This window comes from Lagenorhynchus albirostris, chromosome 18 (assembly GCF_949774975.1).
Source record: "Lagenorhynchus albirostris chromosome 18, mLagAlb1.1, whole genome shotgun sequence".
NCBI lineage: Eukaryota > Metazoa > Chordata > Mammalia > Artiodactyla > Delphinidae > Lagenorhynchus > Lagenorhynchus albirostris.
In genome coordinates, this window is record NC_083112.1 from 7,660,610 (window position 1) to 7,680,739 (window position 20,130).

Genomic DNA, 20,130 nt, shown 5'->3' on the forward strand with positions numbered 1-20,130 from the left:
GTTACTTCACTGTTCACTTAAGGTCTATGTTAGAATAACCCCTTGAAAGGTTAAGGGACGGTTGTAAATTGCTTTCTAAACATGGTGCCAACAGTCTCCAATGCGTACTGACTGTTTCCTCTTCGCATCCAAGTGGGTAACAGCTGTGTCCTAGCCAGGAGACATTCAGTATCACTAAGCACCTATGTGCCAAATGACCAGGTAGCTGTCAAATAATATGAATATAAAAGACCCTCCACATACATGGGGGTGAGAGACCCAGTTGAACCTGTGGGGACAGAAGAATGATGACATTGACCGTCACAAAAACGATTTTTGGTGCCAGGAACATGGCCCGGTGAGAAGAAAGGTGTCACACACATCCCCACTCACTCCTCTTTCCAAGCGCACTTTTCTATCACCTCCCTGCCGGCTCCTCATTCCTGTGCAGAGATGACCGGTTTGATGGCATGAAACTATCTCAGAAACTCTGGTTCTAGTTCCACGTAACGCAAGATTACTTGTGATTTTTAATTCCTCTTGCTCGGATCCTGCAAGATCCCTGACGACTTCGCCTTCATTCGCTTAAGCTGAAAACTGTACATAGCTGGAAATTTGCAGTTGAAAATCTGACAATATTACTTTCTCTTCGGCCCCTTTTGCTCCTCTCCCCAAATATATATAAGACAGTTCTCGGGAAAGCTCATTGCATGAACTAGACAAATACACGAAAGTAAGGTATCCATCATATTACTAGAAACACATCTTTTTACTTTCAGACCGGGTCCCCCAGCCGGCCCGGTGAAGCGCCCTGCACCTCGTCTGCCGGGGGCTGAGCCGCCGGGAACCTCCCCGCGTCTCCATGGCGAAGCGTCGCAAAGCAGCCGCGCAGCACCCAGCCCGGCTGGTGCGAGAGGCCCAGCGACGGCCTCTTCTAGCAAGAATGGCAGAGCCTGGGCCCGAGGCTCCGTGTCCTTCTCAATGCGGCCACAAGATCCTGCCAAGTAAGACTGCGGACCCTGCCAGCCGGCGGGGGGCGGGGACGGGGTCTCCCTTGGAGACGCGGTGCTTGGAGCGAAGGCTGCTCGGGTCTTCAAGGGTGTGTGCCTCCCCCTTACGGGTGGGACTCAATTTAAGGAGAGGCTGGGAGTCAGGGAAAATGAAAGGGTGTTCACGACCTTGCCCCTTTCCAGCCCTTCGCCATACCTTCTGTCAAAGCCCTCCCTAAACAGCTCGGAGTTTAAACACCCCATGAAACGTCCAGGAGGGGACAAGCAAAAGGAAGGCCTAGTGTCTGGAGAACAAAGACAAAGACAAAGAAGCAACAGAGGTCGGGAGCTCTGAAGAGAGCAGACCCAGCGGGGGCCCTGATCCCCGGCAGGATCTGGGAAACAGCGCAGAAAGAGGGCGGGGAGGGGCTGCAGACTGCAGAGAAGCGACCCCCAAGTGGATCTGCAGCGTCCCCCACCCCCACCCCGGCGGCTGTAGCAGAGGCTGGGAACTATGGCATTCAGCTGTCGCTTCTAAACTTCGCTGATTTTTCTTTCAGAGGGATTTTGTATTTAACAGAGGCAGTGCTTTTAATACTAATTTTGCATGCGAATGCAGCTGGTTCACTAACTCAGCTTTTTGTGTCAGTGGAGGGAGAGCTCTAGCTGTGGTGCTACTGGCATGATTACTGTGTAGTCAGCTCCATCCTGGTCTTTCTCATGGCAATAATAACCCATCGCAGCCCTCTAGCTGGGTAATTGTGGTTCCCTGGTGGCTACGGAGCAGTGGGGATTGTTCAACTGCAAATTCCCTAGAATTGTAGTCCCAGGAGAATGAATGAAATGCATACTTTCATCCCATTCATCCCTTTGTAAATTACGAAGAGCAAATGAAAATAATTAATACAAAAATATTTACAACACGAGTTTCTCTATGGTGTCCAGGCGGAGGAGCTGGAGCCCTCCCCAGGAACCCCCCCTCGGCCCCCCGCCCCACTCCCCTGAGTCTCGTCCTCCATTTCTAGCTACCCTGTCTTGGTGTCTTTCACTGTCTGCTCTCCCCCCTCTTGTCTGGGAATGTTGGCGTCCTCCAGGTTTTCTCCTTCTTGGTTTACATCCCCTATGTGAGCGGCCATATCCTGCCACAGGGCTTCTAGTCTACATAAAGGTGCCAATCAATGGCTCTCTCATCTTTATCTCTAACTCAGATGCTCTTCCTAGATCTCAGACCAAAATATCCATCTGTCTACCAGATGCACTTGGATGGCACAGAAGGGCCTCAAACGCAACACGTACAAAACTATACTGTCTTCCTAGACTTGGAAGCTCAGTAAGGAGGGTCCCATCTGCTTAAAGGAGAGGGGAGGGCAGCTTCACTGACACCTCAATGTCATCTCCAGGTGTCACTGATTCTGCCTCCAAAGTGTCCCTTCCCCTGGGGGAGTTTGCCCCTTCACCTCCGGTCCTGAGTCTCTAACAGCCACTCTGTGCTACTCCATCCTCCACTGATGGAAGGGTCACCCTCTAAAAGGTGGGCCTAATGTGTCACTGTCCAGCTCTGGTCTCAAAATAGGATGAGGCTGATGACGCCTATGGACGAATTGCTATCGAACTATTACTATCGACTGGGCTCTTAAGTGCTGTATTCCTTCCAAGGACCGCCATAAATTTCCACAAACTGGTGGCTGAAAACAATAGAAATTTATTTTTTTCACATTTTGGAGGCCAGAAGCCTGGTATCAAGCTATTGGCATGGCTGCACTCCCTCTGGTGGCTCTTGGGGAGAATCCGTCCTTGCGTCTTCCAGCTTCTGGTGGCTGTCGGCATTCTTTTTCTTTTTTTTCGGTACGCGGGCCTCTCACTGTTGTGGCCTCTCCTGTTGCGGAGCACAGGCTCCGGACACGCAGGCTCAGCGGCCATGGCTCACGGGCCCAGCCGCTCCACGGCATGTGGGATCCTCCCAGACCGGGGCACGAACCCGTGTCCTCTGCATCGGCAGGCGGACTCTCAACCACTGCACCACCAGGGAAGCCCTGTCAGTGTTCTTGACCTGTGGCCCATCACTCCAGTCTCGGCCTCCATGGTCACATCACCTCCTCCTCTTCCGTGGCCAACCTCCCTCTGCCTTCCTTACGAGGACACTGAACTTGCATTTAGGGCCCACCGGATAATCTAGGGTGTTCTTCATCTCAAATCCTACTTGCATCTGCAAAGAGTGATCAGGCCTAGATTGGTGTCGCTTGCTTCGGAAAAAGACAGTCTCTGTGCAGAAGATCCTTCCAGATCCTTCTAAGAGTCAAACTCAGAGCTTCAAATCAGGTGAAGTGATAGTTTATTTTAAGAGCAACACAGCCTCACAATTTCTCCCCACCTACTTGTCCGTGCTTGAAATTCTCTTAACAAAGAACATTAATTCTGCTGTTGGAATAAAATGCTTTAAAGTATAAAGTGGTTCCCACTAAAGAAGAAGAATCAAAGGATAATGTCATTTCTAGTATAATGGGATCAGAGCGTAGACACCAGCCAGGAGTCTGCGAACAGAAGGACAGAGCGTGACAGGCAGGGGCTAAGGCTTTAGTTAGCCCGGGGAAGCCTCAGGTGGAGGTGAAACTCACCCCGTGTGAAGGCGGCGGGTGAATAGTTACAGAGGGGCAGATGCAGCTGCCTGGCTGGATTCAAGGACCTGTTCGATGAGAAACAAGCCCTGGATGGCAGAGGTGGAGAGATGGGAGAGATGGGGAGAAGTACACAGATGGCAAAAACTAAATGTTTCTTTTTTATATGTAGGCAGTGGCATTTGGGTTCTCAGACTATTTGGAAATTGAAGACACCTTTGAGAAAGATGCTTTACGGCAATTGTATTCAGGATGCGTGAACGGGAGAAAAGGCAGGCAGTGAGGTGGGTGCGGTGTGAGAGGTGAGGTGATGGACCCCAGACGGCTTTGCTTCGAACATGGAAGGGATCATTTCACCCAGGTGCTAGTGAAATCTAAAAAGCCACAGGTAACTGCCTAGATATGAAGAAAGAGAGAATGATCGAATTAAATTTTAAAAATATATTCCCAAGTAATCTGGTGGTACCTCCGTTCACAAGGGGAGGTTGGGGCAGATCAATCCTCATGTCTGCATACTGGTGAATTCTCCATCCTCACCCTCTGGGCCCGCCAGCAGCATTTGCCGTTGTAGGTGTCCCTCCCTCCTCCTGGAATCATGTTTTTCCTTCGGCCATCAGGACACCACAGCCTCCTGGGTCTCCACTCACCTCGCTCACTGAGCTTCTCAGCCTCCTTCACCGGCTTCCCCTCACCTCCCCAGCCTCTTGACACCGGGGGGCCCCGGGCTTCAGCCTTTGGACGTCACCTCCTCTAATGCCACTCCCTCCCTTGCTGAGCTCACTCACTCTCACAGCTTTAAAGAACAGCTATGCCGCGGAATCTTGCACAGTCGTTACAAAGAATTAATTAGAGCTGCACCAGACGAGTCAGAGGGGCTTCCCATACGGCGCCGTTAAGTGACAGGTAGAAGAGGACACTTTGTGTAAGATGAGCCTGTTTTTGTAAAACAAAATAGGACTAGAACCCAATGTGATAATGTATTGATGTACGTATATATAAATCTGTATATGATTATAGTAGCAGTTATAAAAGTCTGGAAAGAAACAGGCACAATTGTTAACATGGGCTACCTGGGAGGAGGGTGATTACAAGCAGGGCCAGGAAGGAGCCACGACAAGGGGTCCAGGAGAGAACCTGACATGGAAACTATGACCCTCTTTGTGTAAAATTAGTTCATGCATTTACAGGTATATCTAATGTGATGCATGAAAAGTCAGGCAATAAAACAGCGATAGTGAACATCCTAAGATGATAGAATTTCAAATGAACTCTTTTCTTTATTTTATGTATTGCTCGAATTCTTTAAAATAGTATAGGTGAGTTCTCAAGAAAAACAATAGACCTATTTTTATCTAGGGGGGAACTCATAGTTAAATTGAGCTTCCCCTCTACCCTAGTGGAGCTCACAAGTTGGCCTTCATTCCTTTACACTCTGCATTACCACCCAAAACGTTTGTCTCTTGCAAAATTATTTTAATTATTAAAACAACATTTGATCAAAATATGCTGGCTTGCCACATTTAAAACTGTTTTATTGTGCTTTTAGCAGGTGATACCGATCGGGATTCCTACGCCACCACGACGAAGACTGCGTTCACACCTAAGACAGGAGCAGTGCCTGCTTTAATTAGGTACATCCCTATTCAAATCAGATTGATATACACGCTTGAATTTGTTCACCTTTCTTCTATTATTCAGAGTCCAAAACCAATAGAGAGTAATCAGAGAAGGCTTATAGAAAATGAACTCAGATAAGACCCACTGCACGCACAGGTCTCCTCCAAGCATCAGAGGGGGTTTCCCCTTCAAAGAGTATCCCAAGGTTCTACAGGAAAATTGAGAAAATTAACACATGGATCTTTCATAAAGCCACTGTGTGTCATGCTTTACAACAGAGCCAGTATACAGTTAAGAGAACTGTGCTACCTAAACATGGAGCATGAATTGAGTTCATTACCTGGTATACAGTAGGCAGGCAATGACAACTGAATGACTGGGTAAGTGAGTAATTGTTAGCACTTCCACCCAATACTAGTCTTGGAAGCTGGAACAAGGCCACAGTCCCCTTACCCTTACCTTCACTCCTCCAACTATTGCTTCCTAAAGCAATGTTTGCTTGCAACTTCTCCCTCAATTCCACCTGAACCGAGGGTGGTGGGAATTTCTGTCCATCAGCTGCCTCTCTAAGCTCATTGGTGGGTGAGAGAGGGTGGGGCTGCGAAAGCCCTGCCGTCTTTCATTGCATCAGTGGTAGGTGGGAAATTAGCATGGAGGACCTTCCCTTGTCTGTGTTCACTCTGTAAATTACTTCCAATATAGAGGATCTTTTCACCTTAAAAGTTCACATTGTCGAGAAGTCAAATGGAGTACTGTCCAGACTGTGGTGCAGTCAGGCAGAAATGGGTTCCAGCCTCAGCTCCCTGCTCTCATTACCCCTTATTTTCTCTGCTCCCTTAGGCAAGTAACCAGCCAGCTACAGCTCAGTTTTATGGTTGGCAAAGTGGGAATGATGACTGCTGCATAAGGTGGTTGTTCTGAGGACAAACTGAAAGCACTAGTCCAGTGACTATAGCACGAAGAAGTTACCCCCAAAATTTTCATTCATTTTTCCCCAGCATAATATACGACAGACTTCCAAAAAGTGCAGGTCTGCAAGACTCCTAATTTCCGAGTTACCGGCTATCCCATTGAGTCACGTTATATCCCCTACTGGGAGGTTTACCATCTGACAGTAAGGGTTATGCCAGCTTCCCAAACAGTAACAGTTGTCTGAAGAAGAAATATTTGGGATGAAAGCCAAAACCAAATGGGTACTTATGGAGTCTAGGTCAGTGGTCTTCAAATTCACATATTTTTAAAGTCCACAGAAAAGTTCTTATTATAAATTTAAATAGCTGTAGAAGATAAAACTTCCGGCCCATCCTAAATATTGACATTTTAAAACAAGACCATTAAATCATTTCTTTACATATAACCAGTGGGTAATCTAACCACCTTAGCAAATTGATACTCACTCTGACCCTTTTTAAAAAATATATACAAACAAGCTCTTCTTTAACAGATCATTTATTTCATTCTCTTTCCTTCTTGAGCTCTTACTCCCAGTCTACTTCCTCCATAGAATTTTACGCTGCTCTAATATATTTTGTGTTTGAAAGCAATTTATTGATCACTCCATTATACCTCTTTGCAACTATTTCAGTATATTAATTGACATTAATTTTTAAACATGTTATAGGACCCTAAGTATTGAGTTATCACAATTATTTTTAGTACAGAATTGCTCAAAGCAATAAACACATTACAAATGTTAATAATTACTAAACAGAAAAAGTAAATTTTTTGGAATTGCATCTTGATGAGATAAATGGGGCTGTTTTGTTTTCAATTACTTTATGTCTGCAGATTTGAGTGTTGTTATGTTGGGAATGAGACCACAGTCAGTATCAATTTTTCCTGCTTTTTTTTTTTTCAATTTATAAATGCTAGTGTTGAGAAACCTTGTTCTCATAATTAAGTAGATGTGCATGAAAGGAGTTTTAGTGTAGCATTGCCATTCGACACTCTGAACTCTTTATGGTTATATGCCAAAAATCACAAGGTGATTTTCTAATGATTGATTGGCTGACAGCTTGGTTGTGTACTCCTTCAGTTTCATTGAAAGCAAATAATTAGATGATTTGTCATCCAGTTATTGAGTTATTCCCTATCTCGTTTTTCTGAGAAGTATACTGAAAAGGCCTGTCTTTTTTTATATTTGAATTTTATTTTTATTTTATTGTATTTTTATATAAAATTTTTATTAAAATATTTTATTTTATTTTTTTAGACATGTTCTTATCAGTTATCAGTTTTATACATATTGGTGTATACATGTCAATCCCAATCTCCCAATTCATCCCACCACCACCAAGCTCCCCCCTCCCCACCACTTCCCCCCTTGGTGTCCGTACATTTGGTCTCTACATCTGTGTCTCAATTTCTGCCCTGCAAACCGGTTCATCTGTACCATTTATCTAGATTCCACATATATGTGTTAATATATGATATTTATTTTTCTCTTTCTGACTTACTTCACTCTATATGACAGTCTCTAGATCCATCCACGTCTCTACAAATGACCCAATTTCGTTCCTTTTTATGGCTGAGTAATATTCCATTGTATATATGTACCACATCTTCTTTATCCATTCGTCTGTCGACGGGCATATAGGTTGCATCCATGACCTAGCTATTGTAAATAGTGCTGCAATGAACATTGGGGTGCATGTGTATTTTTGAATTATGGTTTTCTCAGGGTATATGCCCAGTAGTGGGATTGCTGGGTCATATGGTAATTCTGTTTTTAGTTTTTTAAGGAACCTCCATACTGTTCTCCATAGTGGCTGTATCAATTTACATTTCCACCAACAGTGCGAGAGGGTCCCCTTTTCTCCACACCCTCTCCAGCATTTGTTGTTTGTAGATTTTCTGATGATGCCCATTCTAACTGGTGTGAGGTGATACCTCACTGTAGTTTTGATCTGCATTTCTCTAATAATTAGTGATGTTGAGCAGCTCCTCATGTGCCTCTTGGCCATCTGTATATCTTCTTTGGAGAAGTGTCTGTTTAGGTCTTCTGCCCATTTTTTTGATTGGGTTGTTTGTTTTTTTTAATATTGAGCTGCATGAGCTGTTTATATATTTCGGAGATTAATCCTTTGTCTGTTGATTTGTTTGCAAATATTTCTCCCATTCTGAGCGTTGTCTTTTCGTCTTATTTATATTTTCCTTTGCTGTGCAAAAGTTTTAAGTTTCATTAGGTCCCATTTGTTTATTTTTGTTTTTATTTCCATTACTCTAAGAGGTGGGTCTAAAAGATTTTGCTGTGATTTATGTCAAAGAGTGTTCTTCCTATGTTATTTTGTGCATTCATTTTGATTTTCATTTTGAGATTTCTGGGCATTAATTTTGTATCCTGCAGCTTTACCAAATTCATTGATTAGCTCTAGTAGTTTTCTGGTGGCACCTTTAGGATTCTCTATGTATAGTATCATGTCATCTGCAAACAGTGACAGTTTTACTTCTTCTTTTCTGATTTGGGTTCCTTTTATTTCTTTTTCTTCTCTGATGGCCATGGCTAGGACTTCCAAAACTATGTTGAACGATAGTGGCAAGAGTGGACATCCTTGTCTTGTGTCTGATCTTAGAGGAAATGCTTTCAATTTTTCACCACTGAGAATGATGTTTGCTGTGGGTTTGTCATATATGGCCTGAAAAGGCACGTCTTAACAAATGACTATTAAATTACATCTGTTACTCCTTCATTTGGAAGAAACTTATTTAATATTATATACTCAAAAAGGACTTGGAAAATAGGAACATTAATTTCAATAAAGGTTTTCCAAAATAATCTTTTTTTTTATAAAAATGCTTTTGTCATTGCATACTCTAAATATATTTTTATCCAAATCTTTGAGCTGAAGATTTAACTCATACAATTTACACCATGTTTACCTAGCTGGTAGAATCAGTCCTTGTGGTCCAACCAACAAGTGAAATTAGGTTTACTTCCTGTCAAAATAAATATCTGACTACAATTCTAGTTTAAATAAATGTTAATATATGTTTTGAGGAATATTATGAAAACTACTGATAAATTATAGAATGCATATTGTAGGGAAGATTATTAAAAGTAGACAGGAGAAGTGTAGAAAGATTCAGGTCTAATATGATTAATTACATCCAAGTAACAAAAATAATGCAATGAAATGTATAGCTAAATATGTAAGTTATCTGTGAAGTGAGGAGTATGATAAAAAATATGAGGTTCTTTAGTTAAATATGTTCTCATGTGTGCAGAACTCTGGTGCTTGACTTTGGAAAATAATTAAATAATATCATGCATAAAAATCAGAAACAATTCCATTGATTTATTTGGAAACCAAATCAAACATTTACTATGTATTTAATGAAAGAGAAAGTTATATATGGTAAGTATATAGTTATATATGGAAAATTACTAGTCTGACAAGCTAGCGTATACTTTCATGTATTGTTAAATATTTCACATCATAAAATAAAATTAGGACTGGCTATATTGAAGTAAATATTTCATAATATGTTTGGGTTAAAAACTTAGCTTTAAATACCTTATTGAATGATGAATACAAAATCTGAAAAAAAGATCACAAGATTTTTATGTACCAGTTTTATCCAGTGACTCTTTAAAAATTTGATAGTCTCAGAAAAGATTCCAGGTACATTGAAAAGAATCAGCATCGCCATCCTGTACTGCTTCATCTAAACAGAGATGCTCTTCTTTCCAGCTAGTGACATATCCTAGGGATTTTTTTAAAGCTGGAAAAGTGCTTACCTTTAAATATGTAGGGGAAAGAGCCATTTTCAGCAATCTATATTCTCTGCTCTCCTCTTAGAAGCTTCTCCTTAAAGAGGGATGAACATTTGATAATTTTTAGGACAGGGAAAACTAGCCATTACTGTCAGCCACACCAATCTACAGTGTACCTACATTCAGAACATCCCTGCACAGGCCATAATGCTCTGGTTATAGCCCCACCCTTTACTCTTGACCTAGAACGGCAAGCCCTAGGTAAGTATATGGAATTTGGGTTACAAGGGAGTTCCCTGAAATCACCATAATGAAGTTCCCGGCGCCCCTCTCACCATTGGCAGCTAACACCCTGAGGTGTAATGCACCTTAGTAAGATCCTATGGTGAAGTGGGGAAGGGAGAAAAGGATGCGGGAAGGAAAAGACCCACTAGATATGCAGCTTTGTGTCTCAGGCAGATACATGTTAAGAAAGAATACACTGAGAAGTGCGGATGTGAAAATCTATTCCTTTAAAGCAATTTGTGCTGTGATCCCTTTGGAAAGGTCTTCATGCACCTTCGATGACTTCAGTTTGATTTAGGACCACAGTCATGCTTGAATCTGTACATCTGAATGACAAGTGAAATAGTGCAGCGTCCAGATGTATCCCACTTTCCAGATGTTTGGTTTCTTACAGACGTAACCTGAATCTTACCCAGCCCTCTTTTTTAAAAAAGTCAATATGAAATATTTTAGACACACACAAAGGAATATACAATAAATCCCTAGCTATTATCCAGCTATAATAATCAACAACACATGGACATTTTTAATGTATATCCTCCACTTAGCCTTCCCACTGGCTAATGTTGAAGCAAATTCCAGGCATTATATCATAAGTCTAAGTATATTTTTATGTATCTCTTGAAAGATAAGGATGCTTTAAAAATATGTAACGATACCATTATCTCACCTAAAAAAGCAATTCCTTAATATCAAATAGCCAATAAGCGATCAAATTTTCCCCAGTTGTCTCATAATTAAAAAAAAAACAAACAGTTGGTTAGAAATTGAATCCAGACAAGGTCTCTGCATTGTATTCTCTTACTTCATTTAATCTACAGGTTCCTCCACTATTTTTCTGAGAATTTCTTTGTTGAAGAAACAGATGATTTGTTCTGGATTTTTCTGACTCCATCCCCATAGTGTCATTTAAAACTATCCTTCTTTTCATGTATTTCCTGTAATCTAATATTCCAAAGACTTCATCTGATTCAGGTTGGGTATTTTCACAAAAGTATTTAATAGGTGGTGTTGGGCACGTATATCCAGAGTGGCAACTGCTGATCATTGCCTAGATGCGTTATTTCATTAGGGACTTGCAAGCCAGTGGTATCCTAATTCTTATATTTTTCCTTTTATTAACTGGAATACTTTTTACATAAAGAAACTTTCCTTCACCAAGTATTTAGTTATACTCAAGTACTGTTTACACAGAAGAGTACTCATCTCTTTAAAAAAATTAATTAAAAAATTAATGTATTTCAGATTATTCTTTTAAATTTAGGACACTCTTACTTTTGTTAAGGGCCATAATAATATACAGGATTGTTTCTTTTCAGGGAAACCTAGAAATTAAATTATTTCTGGCATCAAGTCTTAAGGCAGCCAATCTTTCAAAAATTATTTGACATGTGTACTCTTGTGAAATTTGGTATTTAATCCCTTACTCTAGTTTCCACCCTTTTCTCACAGTCAGAAAAGTACCAGAAGATTAGGATATACATATTCACTTAGTTATCCTGTTCCCAACCAGACACAGTACAATGATGAGTATGTTTGGAAATCATATTCTAAAGAAGATTTGATCAACATTGGAACCTCAAGAGGAATCAAGAACCACAAATCTTATTACCCCAGTCAAGTAAGATAATATCTACATATCTTTTGAACGTGATATTCTATCAATAATCCGTAAGAATGAGAGTTTGGATATATCCCAAAGATCCTTCATCATCTACCGCTGTGGTCCTTCTTAGACTATTTTCTGCTCACCTTCTCACATTTATTTCTAACTTCTACTTCCTTATCCCCTTACATAAGAAACATTTATTTTAATAAATTTATTTATTTTTGGCTGCGCTGGGTCTTCGCCACTGTGTGCGGGCCTCTCACCGCAGTGGCCTCCCCAGTTGCGGAGCACAGGCTCCAGGCACATGGGCCCCAGCAGTTGCGGCACGCAGGCCCAGTAGCTGTGGCTCACGGGCTCCAGAGCACAGGCCCAGTAGTGGTGGCGCACGGGCTTAGTTGCTCCACGGCATGTGGGATCCTCCTGGACCAGGGCTCGAACCGGCTTCCCCTGCCCTGGCAGGCGGACTCTCAACCACTGCGCCACCAGGGAAGTCCCTGAAAGTTTTTTTTTTAATTGAAGTGAAATTCACGTAGCGTGGAATTAACCATTTTAATGTGAACAGATCACTGGCTATTAGTACATTCATAATGTTCTACAACCACCACCTCTGCCTCATTTCAAAATATTTTCATAATCTCAAGAGGAAACCCTGTACCCATTAAGAAATTATTCCCTGTTTCCCTCTCCCCTAGTCTCTAGCAACTACCAATCTGCTTTCTGTCTCTAGATATTTTATATGTGGAATCATACTATACAATATGTGACCTTGGTCAGGTCCTTTTGTATCAGGAACTTCTCTTAATAATGCCGAAGGAGCTCATTAACATGAAATTTTATACAGACAATAAAACCATTAGTCAAGAAGAACTAAGAACTAATAGGTACTTTAAGCATATATCACATAGGCAGTAACTAGAGTGTGGTTCAGATTAATTGCTAATACATAGCAATTACACTTCTTTTTTTTCTTTTATTCACTCATTAATTTAGTAAATATTTACTGAGGTCTATTACAGTGATATGTACTAAGGATCAATGAAGAATAAGACTTAATCTTAATTAAGTACATAAAGGCACAGACGTGGAGAACAAACATATGGATACCGAGGGGGAAAGTGGAGGGATGGGAAGAATTGGGAGATTGGGATTGACACCTATACACTATTGATACTGTGTATAAAATAGGTAACTAATGAGAACCTGCTGTATAGCACAGGGAACTCTACTCAATGCTCAGTGGTGACCTAAATGGGAAGGAAGTCCAAAAGGGAGAGGATGTATGTATATGTATGGCTGATTCATTTTGCTGTGCAGTAGGAACTAACACAACATTGTAAAGCAACTCTACTCCAATAAAAATTAATTTTAAAAAAAGACTTAATTTTTATCTTCAAAGGAACTCAGAGTAAATCCAGAGCCTGATTTTTGTCTTTTCTGGGTCTTCATCTCCAGTTGCTCTACTTCTGTGCTGGTCCATCCTGGTCCACATGGACCAGCCCCTCAAGACCCTTCTCAACGTGGCTCCTAACTTTCCTCGCCTGCTTCACCTTCAGCCAGTCCCCGCTTCCCTGCGTTCCTCACTCGCACCAACTAGACCGCATTTCATGAACACTCTGTGCATCTTTTGCTTCAGTGTTGACCCATTTTCAAAACACGCCTTTTGCTGTGTGTGCCTTTTTGATTCTTGTCTTCCTTCCCTTCCGGTAACAGAGCCTGTCACACTCCCTCTGGGCTTCTGTAGCACCTTATCCACAGCTCTGAGTGAGTGATTCTTATGAGAAGCTTGTTCACAATATAAGTGCCTGGGTCCCACTTCTAGAAAGTCTCAATGTCTGGGATAAGGTTCAGCAGGTATATTTTGGAATAACCTTCCTAGGTATTTCTGATGTATTATCTCCATGTGAGAACCACAGTTCCAAGTGTTATGGTTGCAAGATATCACATTCCATATCCATGTATCCTGTATATCTCTTTCTAATCACACTGGTTTGAGATTGTCTTGAGGTAGAACAATGACTTAATTACCTTTAACCTTGGCACAGAATCCATATAGGAACTGAAAACATTTGCTTTTGAGTGTCAGCTAGGGGAGAAGGATAGACATCTGTATCAAGTATTTCAACGGGAATTTATTTATTAATAAAGCCATTAGTAATTTACAAAAACCAACTTATAGATGCTGCTTACTGGGAACGATACCAGATGATTTTCCAAAATAGCTTAAGGAATGTCCTGCTGTTTGAGCCCGAGAGTTTGCTTCTCTCTCTATAACCTTGCCTTCTCCTCGGGTGGTTTATGAGGTCATTATGAGGGCCATTGAGTACCCATGGCCTCTCTCCCTGAGTCATCTAAACTAAGAGGCACCATGTAGTGAAACCCTTTCCCACTGTGCTGGTCTGGACAGAGATCAATTTTTAAAAATCAATATTAAAATGCTCTCGAGTACCAGTAGGTGACATCACATATTGTTTGATATACAATGTACATTTGAATTTATTTTGAAAAGACCTATTGAAAAACTATTTTGGAAAAAGAATAGAGGTTAGTGTTAATAGTAATTAGCACTGTTGTGACATTGCTCATGATATTTGTGGCTTTTTTTTTTTAGGGTTATGAATACTTTATTTTTTCTAGTATCACTTATTTTATTTTTTCAGAGAAGACTTTGATCTTTATTTCTAAGCTCTTTTTCATCTCCTATCACAAGTAACTGATTTTGTCCATATTTCCACGATTTGAATTTTTTCTCTTCATTTTATTTATTTTTAAAAAATTTTTATTGGCGTATACTTGATTTACAATGTTGTGTTAGTTTCAGGTGTGCAGCAATGTGAATCGGTTATATGTATACATACATCCACTCTTTTTTAGATTCTTTTCCCACATAGTCCATTACAGAGTATTGAGTAGAGTTCCCTGTGCTATACAGTAGGTCCTTATTAGGTGATATTCATGTTTTTAATATCTACGTCCCAATTAAAGTTGGTGTTGTATGATGTGCCTCTGAACCAACATTTTGTAGCAAGAATTAGGGATGAACTCGCTCCAGGTGAAATGACTTGTGATTCTCTCCTCAGTTAATCTGGTAGTGCTTGTGGAACCTGGTTTTAGTCAGTGCTTCAGAGGTATTTAAGGATCATATGTTTAATGAGTATTTGTTAGCAGAGTTATTTCCAAAAATAATAGTGCTACGGTCCACTAATGACAATGATCTTACCTAACCCTCCATCGGTAAGGTTCTTTTCCTTTGAGTGGTTCTTTTCCAGATAATGGGGATGATATGCACTGCCCTATCTAAGGTTGCCAGGTTTAGCAAATAAAAATACAGGTGCCCAGTTAAATTTGAATAATGGTGTATAACAGGTAAAAAATGAGTACCTATACATACTTACACTAAGAAATTATTCATTGTTTATCTGAAATTCAGATTTAACTGGCATCCAGGAATTCCCTGGTAGTCCAGTAGTTAGGGCTCTGTGCTCCCATTGCAGGGGGCATGGGTTTGATCCCTGGTTGGGGAGCTAAGATCCTGCAAGTCACATGGTGTGGCCCCCCCAAATTTAACTGGCACCCTATGCTTTATATGGCAACCGTAGCCCTAACTAAAATCTCTCACTCTGCACCCTAACCTCTGCCCCAGGGACTAGACAGGCTACTGGAGTGAGACGTGCTTCCTGAGTCCACGGAGCAGAAACAAATGAGCACTCCTGACTGATGTACAATATACTCAGAAACTACTGCTAATCATTTGAACTTGTACTTCCTGTGCCTGATAAAGCAGAAAATTATTTCCTGGTGGAAATGTCCCTAAAAAGTACATTGACCAAACCTCTAAATGCAAGAAGCGTGTGTTTTAGTGTGATAAATTGGAAGTTACTGACAGAAGCAGAATGAAATGAAAATATGAGGCTAATTAGAAATAGCCTACAAGGAGTAATCATTGCCTTTCATTTGTACCCCAGCTCAAAAGATTAAGCAACATTCTCAGATGTTTCTGGAATGGAAAACCTTACTTCCCCGACCAGCAGACACTGAATCTCGATGGAATTACCAAATTCCAGCTAAAATTCCTGAGCTTCAGGATTTTAGTTTCAAATATGGATGTTACTCAAGCCTACCCATTGCTTCTCAGGGTCTAGGTAAGTACACCTGTAGCTTTTTTTTTTTTTTTTTTTTTTTTTTTTTTGCGGTACGTGGGCCTCTCACTGCTGTGGCCTCTCCCGTTGCGGAGCACAGGCTCAGGACACGCAGCCTCAGTGGTCATGGCTCACGGGCCCAGCCGCTCCGCGGCATGTGGGATCTTCCCGGACCGGGGCACGAACCCGCGTCCCCTGCATCGGCAGGCAGACTCTCAACCACAGCGCCACCAGGGAAGCCCTCACACCTGTAGCTTTTAAAACAACTTCATAGACTGTTCTCGCTCCAAGATTCCTCAACACATAGGGCCCTGGTGGGTGACCATGATAATAGTCATAGAGAATGTCAGTGACCCCTGAATGGAATCAAAACTAGGACTCTGGGGCACTTAGCCTCAAACCCAGGGAATGAGGATGATGTCTTAGAAGAGAAATGACTGCTTGTGCCGTGAAATGAGTACATCCTCTGCCTGGGAGGGACAGTTGTTGGGATTGGGGGGCATGCCCCCAACATAAAATGAAAGGAAGGATTTAGTTGCTATTAAACAACCAAAATAAAAAAAAAGTTCCTCGGGAATCAAATTAGACTTGTCAGTTATCCCCTGGAAGTTTATCCACACAGCACATCCTTCAAGCATCTTTACATTTAGCAATGATTTTACTTGAGTGTTCTTTTATGACCCCAATTGCTGTTGTTTACAACAGAAAAGTTTTTAAAAGTACCATTGACCAAGCCACCTCCGAGTTCCTGGGTAAGAGGATAATCTGGTGTTCGTCTGAGACAGTGATTTATTCCTTGCATGGAGCTGGGATCAAGTAGCGCTTTAGACAAAAATCACATAACTGGAGAGTAAACCAGGAACACCCCCCGCCCCCCACACACACCTGATATCCAGCCCTCAGCTGGCATTTGTAACACTGAGCATGACAACATGGACACTGAATAGGAAAACACGTTATCACTCGCATTCTTCCTTTCTCTTAGTTTTGGCTGCAGAGATGGCAAGTGCTAGAAGTGACAAAGCTTTACAGCTTCACAAAGTACAATGAAAAAATATGTAATTAGGATTAGGGGACCATAGGTGTTCAGAACCAGAAAAGACTCCTTCAATTTCTAGATGAGGAAATGGAGGCCAGAGAGTTGAAGGGCCTCCCATGATCAGTTATCACTCAAAGATTGCAAAGCTTCCCAACCCTGCTGGGCAGAAAAGCAACGCTGGCTTGGATGAAACTTTTGGAACAATAGTCTCTATTGTTTTGTTTATCATCACATCACCCAGGCCAAGCCCTGTCTAGGTGCTTCACACATAGCATTCCTTGTCCATTCACCTGCACTAGGTAAGTATCATTACCTGTATTCAAAGATGAGGAAATGAATAAATGGAGAGGACAGATGTATTTGCCAGCACAGAACTGAAACCTAAGTTTATTTCATTCCGAAATCCATGCTCTTTCCAGGAAGTCTTGCTGATCCCTTGAATACTGTTTGCTCTTTTTAATCAATAATTAACATAATTGTGTCTTTTTAGCTTTTAGACATACTATCCTTTGATTATTTTGGTCTCATTGATTTTATATTTAGAGTACTATTATCAGATATTTGCCTCCTTCCTAGAATTTCTCTATTTAGCACTTAGTTAAATGGAAATTTTCATCCTGTTTTTCTTCATAATTTTCAGACCGACAGATTCTTGATCGCTTTATTTACTCTTACTGTGATGTTGACAAAGGGACAGATTAAAAAGGAAAATAGTTCAAATGAAGAAAATCTGAACATAACTAGGTTATTTTCTCAATAATCAAGGAAAACTAAGATCCAAATTGTTCTAAATATAATTTCATCATGACTTTGTGTTATTTTGTGTGTGTGTGTGTGTTTTAATTAATTTATTAATTTATTTATTTTTGGCTGCATTGGGTCTTCGTTGCTGCGCGTGGGCTTTTCTCTAGTTGCGGCGAGCGGAGGCTACTCTTCATTGAGGTGCGTGGGCTTCTCACTGCGGTGGCTTCTCTTGTTGCGGAGCATGGGCTCTAGGCACGCGGGCTTCAGTAGTTGTGGCTCACGGGCCCAGTTGCTCCGCGGCATGTGGGATCCTCCCAGACCAGAGCTCGAACCCGTGTCCCCTGCATTAGCAGGCAGATTCTCAACCACTGCGCCACCAGGGAAGCCCACCCTGTTTGTTTTATTTTTAAACAATAAAATCATTTAGGGCTGCAAGTCATCTCTTCCCTCCCCACCTCCCTACCTACCTAGTTTTAACTGTATCCAGTAGGTTTCTTTTTTTTTTAATTTATTTTTTATTTATTTATTTTTGGCTGCATTGGGTCTTTGTTGCTGCACGCAAGCTTTCTCTAGTTGTGGCGAGCAGGGGCTACTCTTCATTGCGGTGTGCGAGCTTGTCATTGCCGAGGCTTCTCTTGTTGCAGAGCACAAGCTCTAGGCACGTGGGCTTAGTAGTTGTGGCTCACGGGCTCTGGAGCGCAGGCTCAGTAGTTGTGGCGCACGGGCTTAGTTGCTCCGCGGCATGTGGGATCTTCTCGGACCAGGGCTCGAACCCGTGTCCCCTGCATTGGCAGGCGGATTCTTAACCACTGTGCCACCAGGAAAGCCCCAATAACTTTTGATATAACTTTTTTTCTTATTCTCTTTTGGATGCTTAATTTGTGTCTTCAATTCTGATTTCCTCTTTGAACCAAGAATTATGTGGAAGAGGTTTCTTAATTTTTCAATAATTACGGGATTAAAAAACCTTTTTATTATTGATTTCCTATTTGAAAGTTAAAAAACAAATCTCTGCTTTGGGAAAATTAGCAAAAAAATTTTTATGCCAAGATTAATTTGTGTATTAGATGAATATCAGAAGAAAAAAATGTGTAGTTTATTGTATTTTTCAAGCCCCTCCTACCTTTGCCTTAATTGCATATTTGACCTGTCAAATTCTGAGGCAATAATATTTGAAACATTCCACAATAAAAATGTTTTCATCAATGTCTCCTTGTATTTCTGGGATTTTTGCTACATATTTTTGGCTACTATGTTGTTTATCAATGCTTATGACTTATACAGAGCTTCTTCATTAATTAATTTTTTTCCCATTACATGTTATTCCTCTTTGACCCCGTTAATGATTTTGACCTTAAATTACATTTTAATTGATATTCATGTTGCCATTCATGCTGGGTTTGTATTTTATTTGCATTTACTTAATTCCCCATTTTTCTTTTTTGCTGTTTATGTCTTTCTTGGAGCACTGGGGACTGTAGCTGTGGCCAACCAGTAATTTCATGTGGATTCTCTCTTAGTTTAGTATATATAGTGGGACTTCCTGTCCTCACAACACTCTCCAAATCATGGTCCATATTCCATTGGGATCTTAAACCAAATATTAAAAAATGAGTCATCCTTCATTCAATAAATATTTATCGAACACCTGCTATGTGGCAGTGTTGTAGGTCATGGGAATATATTTGTAGTGAAAAAACATACATGGAGCTTACATTCTAGAAGAAGGGACAGATCAAAAACAAGTCAAAATGAACAGTATAATTACAAAATATAAGCGCCACACACAGTGTAAGCAGTGCTGTGATGGGGGTCTCCTATGAGGAGGCCTCATTTAAGCTGACCCGTTAAGAGGGGAAAGAACCAGCCATGTGAAGAGATGAGCAACAGCTTTCCAGGCTTGCGGAGCAGCAAGGCAAGGGCGTCAAAGTAGGAAGGAGCTTGAAGTGTTTCTTGAAACGTCCTAGAAACAGTCAGAAGGCAGAGTGGCTGAAGCATTGTGAGTCGGCTAGGGACAGGGCAGAGGGTCAGTCATACAAAAGAGGTCAAAGGGGCGGGGGTCAGATCATGCATGGACTGAGTGCCATTGGCTCCTAATAGCGTGGACTCTCTTGTTGTAGTTTCTGTGTTCCAGAATAGTCCATAAATTTCTGTTGGTTCAAGTTGTGGATCCCTCACGAACGTGGTTTGGGTTTACGTGAATCCTCTAACAAAGCCTTGTCTGGGGCTGGAGTGTTCATCCCTGCAGACAGGTTGTGGCTGCGTCTTCAGCATTTGCTGTCTTCCGGGAATCCCAAATGGGATCCTTGACCTCTTAAATGAATTTTTGAAAAAATTTATATACATTAGAGTTCACTCTTTGTGCTGTAAATTTCTATGGGTTTTGACAGAAGCATAGTGTCA

General features: G+C 41.3%; 1 protein-coding gene across 1 annotated transcript; it reads left to right on the forward strand.

The window, feature by feature from the left end:
• Positions 1–764: 764 nt before the first annotated feature.
• Positions 765–17,685, forward strand: TEX26 (testis expressed 26). Its single transcript, XM_060129542.1, has 6 exons — positions 765–983; positions 5,130–5,214; positions 11,652–11,820; positions 14,791–14,857; positions 15,771–15,947; positions 17,624–17,685. The coding sequence occupies exons 1-6, from the start codon at positions 842–844 to the stop codon at positions 17,683–17,685; spliced, it is 702 nt and encodes a 233-aa protein (XP_059985525.1). The 5' UTR covers positions 765–841.
• The last annotated feature ends 2,445 nt before the right edge of the window (positions 17,686–20,130 follow it).